The sequence below is a fragment of the Pezoporus wallicus genome, unplaced genomic scaffold (genome assembly GCF_028554395.1).
Source record: "Pezoporus wallicus isolate ANWC-B61680 ecotype Strahan unplaced genomic scaffold, APGP_CSIRO_Pwel_v1 contig_7351, whole genome shotgun sequence".
In the NCBI taxonomy this organism is placed as follows: Eukaryota; Metazoa; Chordata; class Aves; order Psittaciformes; family Psittacidae; genus Pezoporus; species Pezoporus wallicus.
This window is the reverse complement of record NW_026642420.1, coordinates 164,134-178,540: the sequence shown is the minus strand read 5'-3', so window position 1 is coordinate 178,540 and position 14,407 is coordinate 164,134. Positions and strand designations below refer to the sequence as shown.

Genomic DNA, 14,407 nt, shown 5'->3' with positions numbered 1-14,407 from the left:
GTATGTCAGTGTACAGACTGGTTAACTTAGGCAAATATTTACTGAAGGTAAAAAAGCTTTCAGAATCCAGAAGGTATCAGCATAGCACTAATATGTGGTTTGCTGCACACAGCCAAAAGTGTATCTAAATTACAAGAGAGTATTTTCAGTGACCTTGTAGGTCAGATTGGCAAATTATGCCAGTCAAATATATATATATATAGCTAAAGATACATTTGTATTCCAATATGACACTCAGATGTGTATCACACCTTGTTAAAATATCACTTTCAAAGATCATATCTAGCAATACATTCTAGGGCACAGAATCCTATTTATGATAGCTTTTAAAGGCAATGAGATGAACAGTTACAAACTATCACTGCAGCAAAAATTATTAAACCATTTAATGTAGCTTAACTGGCAAAGAAAACAGCATAATTTTACTTAACATACTGGGCTCGACTGCTGTACCGTTTTGATTCATGAGTGGAGTGCATTGTGTGGTTATGAAATCTGAGCAGAAAAATGTATCTGACATCACTAACTAAAACTCTTTTGTTTACTTTAGTGGGGGTTTTGCATGTAAGAGTAATTAAAATAAAAATAACACAGCCGTTTACTGCAATAGTAACTAAAGTTTTTTTTGGACTGTTCTTTTTCTAATTTACTCTGGGGAAAATAGGTCCTACATAGTTGGCTCATTCATCAGCCAAGATGACAAACCATCTTGGCCTGGGCAAGACACTGAAGAAGTACTTTGTTGGCTGTATAACACATCCCAGTGTGTACTACACTTTTTATGTTCTGAGCATTACATCTGTTTTATAAATAGATTTTGTATAAAGTGAAAGACTGTTTGGTACTGTGCATCCTGACCATTCAGCTGCCTGCCTCCACACTGACCTTGTCCACTTTGGAGAGGGGTATAGGCTGTCAGTGTGTAAAAAGTTCTGTAGTTGGGTTTGGTTTATTCCCCTGTTTTGCAAGTTTCACAGAGGACCAATGCATTGATTGGCTTACACAAAAAAAAAAAAATGAGCTACCAGGGTATGCCAGTTTGGTTTTCAGAGTGTATTCAAACTGCTTTCTGTACCATAGGAGCATGCTTTCCATCAAACAATCAACATTAAGGTTACTTCCATTAAAAAGATGGCCACAGCGATCAATGCACTTGCCCTCATTTGGCAGTTTCTCCTGCTTGCAACCAATTCAGAAACCTTTATGTCATAGTTCTGGTAAATACACCATCTATGAGGTTATATAGCCTCCATGTGAAGACAGAAATTTCCATTTAATATATATAAATATTAAACTGCAGATGCACTGTTCTGCAGAACACAAGATTAAACTAAGGAATCAGATTAATTTCTCTACTGAAATTTTCCATACCTAGAGGAATAAAAAATACTTTCACCCCTTACTTTGCATATTTATATAAAAATATGTTTCTAAGTCTAAATGCTATGGTTTTGCTAAAGCATTACTGGAAATCTTTGCATGTGGCCAGAATAATTTGCTTTCAAGTCTATCTGTATGTAAACATGATAAATTAAATTCATAATTATAGTTTCTAAAAATTCCCAGAAACAATAGCAAGTCAAGTCATAAAACCTATTCAGTACAAACTGGTATTGATATGTACCAAGTGTTTTATTGTAAAGATGCGCAACATATTCATAAGAAGGCATCTTCACAGAAATGCTACTCAAATAAATCTGTGTTAAGTAATGCCTATACTATACAGTATTTTAACCTACTAAAGATGCATGTAGCCTTATTCCTTTCTCTATTAAGGAAAGCCAAACAGATGGCAGAAAAAAAAAAACAACAAAAAAGAAACGCACTAAAGGTCCCAGATCAGACCACAACACTGTTTTCTAGCCAGTGCCAGAATACTTTTACTGGCTCCCACATCACAGCTCAGAGTTACAATAATATAAGTTAAACTGATAATAGTATACTAAGTGTCTTGGCAAAGTACAGTAAGATTAGCCTTTTCTCATGTAAAGAAGTGTGGCAACGACCCAGGAGGGGATTCATTAGAGTCAGAGAAGAACTTCTTGGGCAAGGATTTGACAGACTATCTACAGGGGTGCAGGACTTAGTTAAGATTTCACTGATATCACCTCAGATGGCCAAATACAGATGGATATGTATCACTGAAAAAACTAATTAAGATCTGACAGCCTTTCTTACTCTGAAGAATCTCCTTAAAGGCAACATCCATGGAATTTTGCTGTTTATTTTATCAGGAAAATAATAAATTGTGAAGTCCTACCAAGCTTTTAAAACTGGCAAAGCCACAAATGCTGACCTAGAAATGAGAACGGGACATCTAGTGCAAGAGGAAGTGAGACTCAAGTATTTGTTTTTAAAAAATCCTTACAAGGAAATACCTATATTGTAGAAACTGCAGGGACTGGATTCAGAATGCCTAGAAAGCCAAGATTCATGGTTCTGCCTTGTTTCATGTTCTGTTCCTATTCAGGCTCTAATTTCTTAATAGAAAATTCCTAATGAAAATTTGTTCAGTGGTAAGTTATGAAATACTAGCAATTCTGTAGTCAAAACAGAAAGATCAGTAATGACACAGTGACACAGAGGGTTTTTTCTTAAATACCTTTGAGATAAACATTCTGATTCACGAAAAAAGCTCTGAGCTATTTTTTTCAGGAAGCAAAGAAGTAATGTATTTGATAGAATACACAATTTAATTTTTCTCAGTTCTCCCTCTGAGACTAAAATCAGTATGAATACTTTTTTAAAAAGTCTGCATCCATTGCATCTCTTCACTTCCAGCTCTGTAGAATTTTTATTTCCAAGCACAAGGAAAATACAGTAACTAGAAAGTATTTCGCAGAGACTACTACTATGGAAGAGCTGAAAAAAGTTTTGTGGTATACAAGTTATTTTAGTTTTCCTATATAGAAGGTAATTTTAAAATGAACAGGTATTTGGTCATAGCCTGAAACTCTTTCTCCTTACTAGCCTGGAAGTGAGATTTTGTTCATAGAAGACCTGAAGGTCTTGCAGAATATGGCAAAGAAAGCTTTGAAAGCAACCGGGAAAGCAATCCACAATTTGAAGAAATATTCAGTGGTATATTGTGCAGAAGAAGCCTGTCATGTTCTTCCTTTTTCTGCTGCTCATCAAGCAGGCTTTAGTAAGCTATGGAGATCAGCACTTTGCTGGAGAGTATGAAAGGAACAAGACAGGTTAGAAGGTGACAGAAAACTGTAGGCTATTTTCTGCACATGCATTGCCCATTTCCTGTTGAAGACTAAGAGGTAAAGGAAGAAGGCAAAGGAAAAACATTTGGGTTAGCTTAGCCAGATTTTAAAATAAATAAATAAATGTACCCAACAGTACCGTCTTGTTTGTATTTTCCTGAGAAGGGCTCCAGAAATCTCCAAAGCCATGCACAGAAAATTATTTCAGCCACAGTAATAATCTCTAAGGTATTTACCATTTAGTCTATGATGTGAAAGAAACTGGAGTCATATTAGGTGCAAAACAAATCGTAAGGTTTACAGGTGTTCCGTCACTTGACAGTTGGTGCTTGTGATGCACATAGGCTTTGTTTTCCTAAAAAAATGATGTCTACAACTCCTTAGTGTTCCTTAAATGCCACAAATGTAGTCTACAACTAATTCCTTACTTCAGTTAATGTAAAACAAAGCAAGCCTGAACACGGTTTTCATTTCAGTAATTATTTAGAGCATCACAATGATGTTAGTACTCACGCTTTCATTATATTTACTGGCCGTTTACATTACCCTTGCTAAATACATTTATAATGAACACCTTGCTTGTATCTTTGAAATAAATGCCAGTCATGGCAGATGGCCATAAGAAACCTCACCCGTAAAAATACACAAAAAGGAATATAGCCCAACCTGAAACTTTAGGAAAAGGGTTTTTTATATTATTTATATCCTTATATTGACATATTATGAATGTCAATCTAAACACCTGAGAAAGCTTTTCCACTCTTTAAAACCCCCTTTTGTATCATTATTTATATGAGCAATAAAGACTCTGATCAAATGTGTTTGCATGCTTTGGGTCTAACTTTGCGTAAGCCAGCCCTATTTGTTTTCACCTCAATCTTAGGTACGGCAACATCACTCGGAACTATGCTGTGCGAGTTGGAGACTATCACACACTGGTACCAGAAGAGTACGAGGAAGAAACTGGAGTCCAACAGATTGTGATGCATAAAGAGTACAGGCCTGACAGCAGCGACTATGACATTGCATTGGTGAGGCTACAGGGGCCAGAGGAACGGTGTGCCAGATTCAGTTCCCATGTCTTACCTGCTTGTTTGCCATTAAGAAGAGAGAGACCACAGAAAACTGCTCCCAACTGTTATATCACTGGATGGGGTGACACAGGTAAAAATGTTTTAATGATTTCTATGCACCAATTGCATTAATGATTTCCATGCACCAATCGCATTACCTGAGGCTGCTTATTTAAACAAAACAGAAACAAACAAAACCCCAAACTCAAATACTTAAAATAAGAAAATGCTCCAAATGGAACAATTTAACTGTCTTTATATAGGGGGATATTTTCTCTCCTGATCCTTAAACAGAAATGACAGCACTCCATTTACTGAATTTAGTTTGTGTTTGAAAAGTAGCAATTAACCATGTCACTCTAAAGCACAGAACCAGTCAGTAAAATAGCCTCATTAAGATTGACAAAGATCAAAGAAAAGCTGATTTGTTGCCAGGCACACCCTGCACTGCAGCTTATCACTCCCTGCCTCAGAACATAACAGCTCTAATATAGTTAGGAGTTTTAAGGTAAGTACAATGAATACTTGAAAAAGGTTATTTAAAGTACCCTACTTCAATATAAAATGGACAGAAAACATTCAAATCATAGAATTTCAAATAACATTTTTAGTCTCCCTTGTTACCATTGACATTTTCAATCAGCAGTTTTGATTTAAATTAAGAGAACATCTTGCCAAAATTTACAAGATCCACAATGCAGTCTGCAATCCAGACTTCTGGAACAAACTAGGCACTCTGTAGGTCAGTACAAGATCCTTCCTCTTAGAAGGTCTTTGTCCTTTAATTGTTTTAGAAATTAATAACCATGGTTTACTTTCATGTTTTTATGGTGCTGAATACAGCACAAGTCGGCAACCAAGCTTGAGCCTTTGTTCTGTGGACTCATTCAAACTGGCAAGGAGACAAGGCAGCAAGGCCAAATATTAGTTCTTCCTCTTTACACGCATTACTCTGTGGGCACAGATATCTGGGGCACTGCTCTATGCTATGGAAGATATGACTTGTAGGGTGGCTTTTTTTGCTAATAACAATTGCTAATACATTGCCTGGCTCTGCCTAGCTTTGTACACAACTCACTGAAAGTTCTGCAATACTTTTAACTTAGGACATCTACTTAAGGAAACATTAACCACTACAATAATTTGGTAAGAAATTACATCATCACAGCACCTCAGCTGAAATTTTGCACTTACTATATGAATCATAATTACAAGTATTAAGATTTTACTTGGAAATTGAAAAAAAAACCACATTGACTTCAATTTCCAATGTTTCCAACTGAAAAAGAGGTGCAAGTTATAGAAAACAGGCAAATTATTTCAATCTTGACTAATTATAAGAAAAGCACTGCTTATACAATGCAGGATTCACTACAGATAAAGAAAACCAAAGGACAGGTTCTGGTCACTCCCACAAATTAAAGATTCCTTTTGGTCAGGAGTCCCATTAGTACTCTAGTACTTAGAAGTTACTAGGATTGTAAAAGATTCAAACAATACTACCAATTTCTATCAGAGCACACTTTGGCTCAATAAGAGCTAAATAAGACTGTTGGTTGATATTCAAGGATCACCTGCTACAAGCTCAGGAGTGCTGCAACTAGAAGGAAGCGCAGAGATGTCCTTGGATGGATAAGGAGCTGGTGAGGAAACTTCAAGGGAAAAAAGGGGGGTATAAAAGGTGGAAGGAAGGACAGGCGGTCTGGGATGAATACAGGGATGTTGTCTTGGAAGCTAGGAACCAGGTTAGGAAAGCTAAGGCCCAGTTAGAATTAAACTTGCCTAAGAATGTGAAAGATAACAAGAAGGGATTCTATAGGTACATTGCAAATTTGGAGAAGGCTGAGGTTCTTAATGACTTCTTTGCCTCAGTCTTCACTGGCAAATGCTCTGACCACACCACCCAAGTCTTGGAAGGCAGACTGTGAGAATGAAGATCCTAGGCCCACTGTAGGAGAGGATCTGGCTCGAGACCATCTTAAGAACCTGAATGTACACAAGTCCGTGGGACCTGATGAAATTCATCTGTGGGTCCTGAAGGAGCTGGCGAATGAAGTTGCAAAGCCACTGGCCATCATATTTGAAAAATCATGGCAGGTAGGTGGAGGTCCCAATGGCTGGAAAAAGGGAAATATAACCCCCATTTTCAAGAAGGAGAAAATGGAAGATCAAGGGAACTACTGACCAGTCAGCCTCACCTCTGTGCCTGGCAAAATCTTGGAGTAGATTCTCCTGGGAGGCATGCTAAGGCACATGAAAAACAAGGTGGTTGGTGATAGCCAGCATGGCTTCACTAAGGGGAAATCCTGCCTGAACAATTTGGTGGCTTTCTATGATGGGCCTATGGAATTGATGGACAGGGGTAGAGCAGTTGATGTCATCTACCTGGACTTGTGCAAAGCATTCGACACTGTCCCACACAACATCCTTGTCTCTAAACTGGAGAGACGTCAATTTGATAGGAGGACCACTCGGTGGATAAAGAACTGGCTGGATGGCTGCACACAAAGAGTTGTGGTCAACGGCTCAATGTCTGGCTGGAGACCAGTAACAAGTGGTGTCCCTCATGGATCAGTGGTGGGACCAGTCTTGTTCAACATCTTTGTCGCTGACATGGACAGTGGGATTGAGTGCGCCCTCAGCAAGTTTGCCAATGACACCAAGCTGTGTGGTTCGGTTGATCCGCTGGAGGGAAGGAATGCCATCCAGAGGGACCTTGACACACTTGTGAGGTGGGCTGATGATGTTTAACCATGCCATGTGCAAGGTCCTACACCTGGGTCAGAGCAATCCCAGGCACAGCTACAGGTTGGGCAGAGAAGAGATTCAGAGCAGCCCTGCAGAGAAGGACTTGGGGGTGTTGGTCAATGAGAAAATGAACATGAGCCAGCTTCAGTGTGTGCTCGCAGCCCAGAAAGCCAACCGTATCCTGGGCTGCATCAAAAGGAGAGTGACCAACAGGTTGAAGGAGGTGATCCTGCCCCTCTACTCTGCTCTTGTGAGACCTCACTTGGAGTGTTGTGTGCAGTTCTGGTGTCCTCAACATAAAAAGGACATGGAACTGCTGGAACAAGTCCAGAGGATGCCCATGAGGATGATCAAGGGCTGGAGCATCTCACATATGAAGACAGGCTGAGAAAGCTGGGGCTGTTCAGCCTAGAGAAGGCTGTGTGGAGACCTCATAGCAGCCTTCCAGTATCTGAAGCGGGGCTATAAGGATGCTGGGGAGGGACTCTTCATTAGGGACTGTAGTGACAGGACAAAGGGTAACAGGTTCAAACTTAAATAGGGGAAGTTTAGATTGGATATAAGGAGGAAGTTCTTTACTGGTGGTGAGGCACTGGAATGGGTTGCTCAGGGGAGTTGTGAATGCTCCATCCCTGGCAGTGTTGAAGGCCAGGTTGGACAGATCCTTGGGTGGCATGGTTTAGTGTGAGGTGTCCCTACTCATGGCAGGGCAGTTGGAACTAGATGATCCTTGGAACTAGATGGTCCTTTCCAACCCTAGCTATTCTATGATTCTATGTTAGCTTCTCAGTTGAGATGACAAGCAAGACTGTGTGTACTTACAGGGCGTAAGCATGATGGTTACCTGGATGGTCCACTTGGAAGCCAACAGAGGATGCAGCACCTGTTAGACTGAGCTAGAATTGGTGACCTAAAAATGAAGTATATATACAGCCTTAGTCTCTACTGCTTAAGACTCCCAAAAGTAACTTCTCCATTTAGGTATTAAGGCATATATTTTTGTAGAAGACAAAGTGTGTTTGGAACAAAAAGACCCCAGTCTTGGACATATCCAGTGGGCAGAAGGAGTAAAACCACCTTTAAATTTTATGCCTTTTTAAAAAAAAAAAAAAATCTATATGCCATATTTACACTATTTATATAGTATTTCGGTATTATATTTAATGCACAGTAGATATTTTCCAGTATTTGGTCTTGTTTACAGCCATTTTACTTAGTAACAAACAGTGTGAATGACTGACAGCAAAAATTGGATTGAACCACATCTATGTTTCCAAGAGCAACCATCACGAGAGAATAATTCTGATCCTCTTTTCAGGAAGTGCTTATTCAAGAACATTACAACAGGCTGCCATCCCCTTACTCCCCAAGAGGGTATGCGAAGAACGTTACAAAAGAAGATTCACAGGAAGAATGCTCTGTGCTGGAAATGTCCAGGAACAGAAACGTGTTGATAGCTGTCAAGGAGACAGTGGGGGTCCACTGATGTGTGAACGTCCAGGGGGAAGCTGGGTTGTGTATGGTGTGACCTCCTGGGGCTATGGCTGTGGAGTGAAAGATTCTCCAGGTGTCTATACAAAAGTATCATATTTTGTACCCTGGATAAAAAGTGTCATCAAACTATGAATGTCCATAATGAAAACCAAACTTTGTTAACAACGTTTGAGGCAGAACAACTTGAACAGCACAGGTGGTACGTGCACAGCTGGGGTCCAGAGTGGGTGGAAATTTTCCTCATTTGTGTGTTTTTCTTTTTGTTAAATCCAAACTGTATACACGCCACCTTTCCGGTTAGGGATTACTACCCAAACAAAATCCTTCTGTGTTAAGGTAGTTCATATACTGCATGAATAAGTTACCATATATCTAAGATAAAGGGAAAAGTGATAGCCAGCTTAGAGTAACAGGAAATTGGAGCAGGACAGCTAGAGTTCACTATGAGATTCACTGCCTACAGGAAGACTGCAGTAGCTCCAAGCTATTTATGGTTCAAACTTCCCTAGAATTAATTACAGATCTCAAAATCAATTTTCCATCTATTTAATCAGTTCCTGGTTGTTCTCTTATTATTCCTATAATCAGCCCTCTAATTTTGAATCATGTTTCATTAACTAATGAGACCATTAGCAGGTTGATTCTTGGTAAGCAATTCTGAGTATATATTAGAAGTTAGAAGGAAAATAATGGCTGATAACCAGATCCCCAGCTATTCTGATAAATGCTCTCACATCTTATTGTGCATAAGGTGGTACACATAGGAAGTTAGTTTCCCCACAAACATCCTGCACTGCTGCAAAATCTGGATTTGACAAATGACCTCTTATTTTCTTTCCTCTAGATGTCATTTGTCTTCTTTCTGAAATTTGTAATTTTTAGTACATAGAGCTTTTCAGATTTTCCTATTTACCATGAGCTGTCAGTACAGTATCGGACTAACAAACATCCCAATCCTCTCATCACTGGTTTTGGAGAGGCTTCACTCAAGTAACGCTAAGGACCTCTGTCAATCCTACAAGTTGTAAGTATGTACAATACAAATACTAGAGAAGTCAAGCCAAAACCTGTCTGAAAAGGTCTATAAAGTCTTAAACTACTATATTCTAGAAGATAATATTTAGACAACTCTCTCTGGCTTAGCTGCAACACTGGTTCAGCCTGATCTTACAGGAAAGGTCAGAGCTAGATAGTTTTCAGTGACTTCTGAAGTATTGACATATCTTGCTTCCATTTAATTCCTTTTACAAATACCGCTCCTCACACTATGAAGACCATAATTGGTTAGCAAAAAATGCAGGGATAAAGAGTTACTCTTGATGTACAAGACAAACGAACTTGCTATCCTTTTAAAAAGGGCCACCCCACTGAACTTTGCACATGGACCACTAGACGTAATCTCCATCTTAGTGCAACGCTAATGGGTATTAGTCTTGAAAATATCTGTGACTATCTAGTCAAGGAGACAAGAAAGTTACTGACGCTGCTTCTACAATCCTTGTCAAATGCCATTCTATATGCAAGTGTGCTCTATGCATTACTTGAACAGGCTTCTTAAAAAGATGGAACAAAAGCTCTCTGGACCATGAAATACTATGGTGTGACGAGTGTGGCAGACGTGTCACCACATAGTGATTGTGCAAACCATGACTACCAGCAGCTGTTTCCCTGTGTTTTTTATCTCCAAACTCTACCTTTCATGAACAAAGTGGGACGTTTGCATTCATGTTATAAGTGGGCAGTCACTCATTTCTGCTCTCTGGTGTTGTAACAAGTATCTGAGTCAACTCATTTAACATACAAAAGTGATGATGACATTGCAGAAGCCCAAGTGGTTGAAGACATGGCCTTTAATTTTGCTCGGTTCTCACCCCAAATTTAATTTTCAAGGTCATGAATAGTTTAAAATATCTTGTTGGAACTGGTGCTAACCTAGTACACAAGGTGCTTTAATGTATTTTACCTTCCTGTAATTCCACATGCATCAAAATTGCATGAAGTATTTTATTTAAAAACACGCCAGAGATCATAGTATTGTGACCACCTATGTCAGACACATAACAGACCTGTGTGAAACACTGTGCTTGTGAACTTCAAAACCATTTTACTTATAGCCCTTTTAATTAAAGGGGAAGTAAATCTGTCAAAACGTATCTATTTGTACCATCACAGCTTTGCTATACCAGAATCGTTATTTTGAGATGTGGTGAAGTAGGCTATATATGGTCAAGTGTAGGCTATATATGGTCAAGGGTAGGCTGTATAGTGCAATACATGCGTTGTGTCCATGGAAAATAGCATGTTTTAGAAGTTGAACCACAGCAAAGAGGTGGGGGACAGGGACAAGTCTGCAAACTAAGTGTGGTAAGATTTAGTATAGTAGTTTATTAGTTTTGGTCTTTAACAGAATGCTTTATTAGATTTTTAAATGTTGTGCTACCATTTTCATGCAGAGAACATGCCTTTTCAGTTTCCAACATAAAATGAAATTGTCTTTATTATGCCATTCTAATTTTTGGTCAATGAGCCTGATGACATAAATGTATACCATAAAAACTGCCACACTGACTACAGCTTCTATACATTGATCCTGTGGATAATGTACATGCAGATGCTGCAGGAACATCATCTAGGTAAACTTCATGTGAGCGTCAAGTGAAAGAAGGTGCTCTTGAAAATACTTTCTTTAATACATCTACATTTTGGGCCTTTTTTATTTTTTTTTCTTCAGAGATGGAAGTTTATTCTGTATGATGGAATTCCAAATGCTCTGTGGGCTTTAACTGAGACCAGTTAGGTTGTCATAAGTAACATTATCCTACACTCTTAAAATGGCTTAAGAATTTTTTTTACCTTTGCTGATCTCCCCTTTGGCCAACATAGTCAATACACATAAGGTCGCAGAAAAACCTGCCTAATGCTTAGAGTTTTGTATTAAACAGATGGGCCACAGTGTTAACGGCAGCATAAACTAAGAAAAGATTCAGCACTTCTCTTACTATCTTAAACACAAATATGTTATCTATCCAGGTTCTCCACCACTGTGAAGATTTAGATGCAGTCCCCCTGAACTTCCCAGTTCCATTTTCCAGAGAAACAGACTAAATAAGCATTACTGCAGCTGACACACAAATGCATTCAATGACGAAAAACTTCCCAAAGATGCACCTGACCATAAGCCACAAATAAACCAAGACCCCATTTTATGATCACTATATGCAGATTATCTACAACCTCAGATGTCTCATTTCCAGAAAAAAATCACAGCAGGATAATAGCTTATACTTAACAAGGTCAGCCCTGAATCAATGTTCCCCATAATTTTCAATGTTACTGCAACTATTTCACACTTCCAAGTGCTAGAATATTTATACTCAATGAGATTTTCATGTTCCAATTTTAGAGTGGTAGTTGCAGAGCACAAACATACAAAGCTGAAACAATCAGATTCAAGTAGTAGGTCCCAGTAGGAGATCCTCCCAGAAAACATTTGTCACATGAGGAAAAAAGTTTTTTTGTTTGTGGTCCAGGGTGCTGGGTATTTTGAGTTAGCCGAGCTAGTGGAGACCAGACCTATCTCATACACATTAGACATCTGCTCACATGACATAGTTCCTATTCCATTTATTTAGCACAGAATACAGAAATTGATCATGTGGCTTCCTGCAAATGCAACATCAAGCAACCACAAACAGGGAAAAGATGGCTTAAGGGTTTGGAAATAAGTATTTACCTTTGTAGCAATGTAAAAGAAAAAAAAATAAAGACTGTACTTGGTGAAGGTTGTGAGAGGTGAAGGGCACTGGATGTAACTGCAGATGGAACAAACTGCAGAAAAATAAGGAGCACCTATAAAGGTTAAGAGCCAAGATGTGACAGAAATAGATTGAAAGATAGGAAAACAGTTGTTTGAGAATTTAAATTTCTGAATTTAACGAAAGCAAGCCATCCTAAACCACATGGAAATAAAAAAGGCATATCTTGTAAGAATACCTCTTGTACTCAAGTAATGAGGGAAAGCAGATTTCACTACCTTCTATGCATGTGACTGGATGTACACAGGAAGCTTCAGTCATAGGAAAGGCTGTCACTTCACTAAGCACGATATACCCACAGCAAACATTACAGTTTATACATAAATGCTGTCAGATCAAATTCAAGGATACTGGGGTAACACATCAGATGACCACATCAGTGTGATGCCATACAGTATATAAAACCCAACACCAGAAAGCCTGAACTTTTCACTGACAACAGAAGAAAAATTGTTTTCTCTAAACCTTCATGTCACATTCTTGAGTTTTGTATTCTGTATTGTTTTAATGCATTCCAGATCCGCAAAGAAACTGATCCCCAGCCTTTCTCCTGCTGCTTCCTGTCCGTTTGCTTATACCTAGTTTTCTTCATAGGGTCAAAGCCAGACACAAAAAATCCCAAAATTATCTGAAAGAAGAAGCCACTTTGCAGACTCCAGGATAACAGCAGAACTGCTCTTGCCACTGTCTGCCTAGCATTTTTTCTTGTGTAAGATAAGCACATAAGTGCCCTTGTAGAACAGATGTTATTTTCCTGAAAGCACTGAAGTTACTACCAAAGTCCAATCTTCATGGAAGAAATTCAGTAGACACTCATGACTACTGGCTACCAGGCTGGCAGTCTCAAACTTGGAATCCCAAGCAACAAAAATGTCATATGAGAGTGTTGCATGCAGAGCTATTTAAAAGAATAATCCCACACCACCAATGAATACAGGTATAGTACCACTTCTTACAGCTCCACAGAGACTATACATTCAGCTACAGTCACAATGGCAGGAAAAGAAAAAAAGCTTCCTGTAACAGCTCCATGATCTCCCTACTGTATTATTGCAAACTGAATAACAAGATCATCAGAAGTAATTTCCTCAGACCTAATCCACATTGCAATTAAAGCCCACACCTCCACCTCATTCAAGCAGGAATCACCCAGTTGCCAAGCACTTAGCTGTTATTGCAGTGCCTACTGATCCCAGCTCTATAGTTTCACAGGTTTTGTTCCCCAGCGCTTTGAAAGCTCCCCTTGCCCCCTAACTTTCCAGTTTGCAACAATTTGCAAAATACGTCCTTATTAACTGGAAGATACTCCTCAAGAGGTTGTGCCAGTATGGCTTGTTATTAGCCAAGACAGTAAATTTACTTACAAGTAAAACATGTCCTGTCTGCAGTGGAACTCTGCATATCGTTTTCTTGAATATGGATTAAACAGAAGATCCCTGACCAGCTGGAACTGAACAAGCAGCTACACGCAAAGTCACTGTTTCTGACCTGCAGCAGTAACCTCTGATTAAAATCAAGTGACTTCTGGCATGGTTCCCAGACAATTTGATCAACAATGCATCAGCAACATTTGCCCTGAAACCACAGAGTCACAAACTTCAGGCTCAGCTATCAAAGCTGTATCCCCCACAGTTGTAGAAGTAATTCCAAAGAACACATGTATGCCTAGTCTTGGTTATCAGTAGTCTTGCAAAAAGACAACGCTTGCAGTCAAAGTTGATGTCTCTTTATTAACTTATTCATACATTTGACTGATTTAGATTGACTGTAGATATCACATTCATTCTCTAGACTTCACAAACTTACCTTCAGCTTATGCAGTGTACTTCTTGCAGCCACCTTTCTAACACACCTGAACAGCAAAAGCCCCACCACTAAATATGCCCATGATTGGATCTAATAGTACTGTGGCAACATCAGCCACGTAACAGAGCACAGCACAGCCGCGAAACTACCAAGAACATTATTAGAAGAAGACTTTGCAACAGCCCAAAGACAGGAGCAGTGGAAGATCCCTAAAAGCAGCATAAAACAATCTAGTCATCCTAGCTGCATTTGTACAGAA

At 39.1% G+C, this 14,407-nt stretch overlaps 1 protein-coding gene across 1 annotated transcript in view; it reads left to right on the top strand.

The window, feature by feature from the left end:
• The window catches only part of PRSS12 (serine protease 12), a 40,785-nt gene extending 31,511 nt beyond the window's left edge, over window positions 1-9,274 (top strand). Inside the window, exons 12-13 of the mRNA XM_057429939.1 lie at window positions 4,096-4,376; window positions 8,352-9,274. Of these exons, the coding sequence (XP_057285922.1) occupies window positions 4,096-4,376; window positions 8,352-8,659 (589 nt within the window). The 3' untranslated portion in view covers window positions 8,660-9,274. The remainder of the gene's footprint in view (window positions 1-4,095; window positions 4,377-8,351) is intronic.
• The last annotated feature ends 5,133 nt before the right edge of the window (window positions 9,275-14,407 follow it).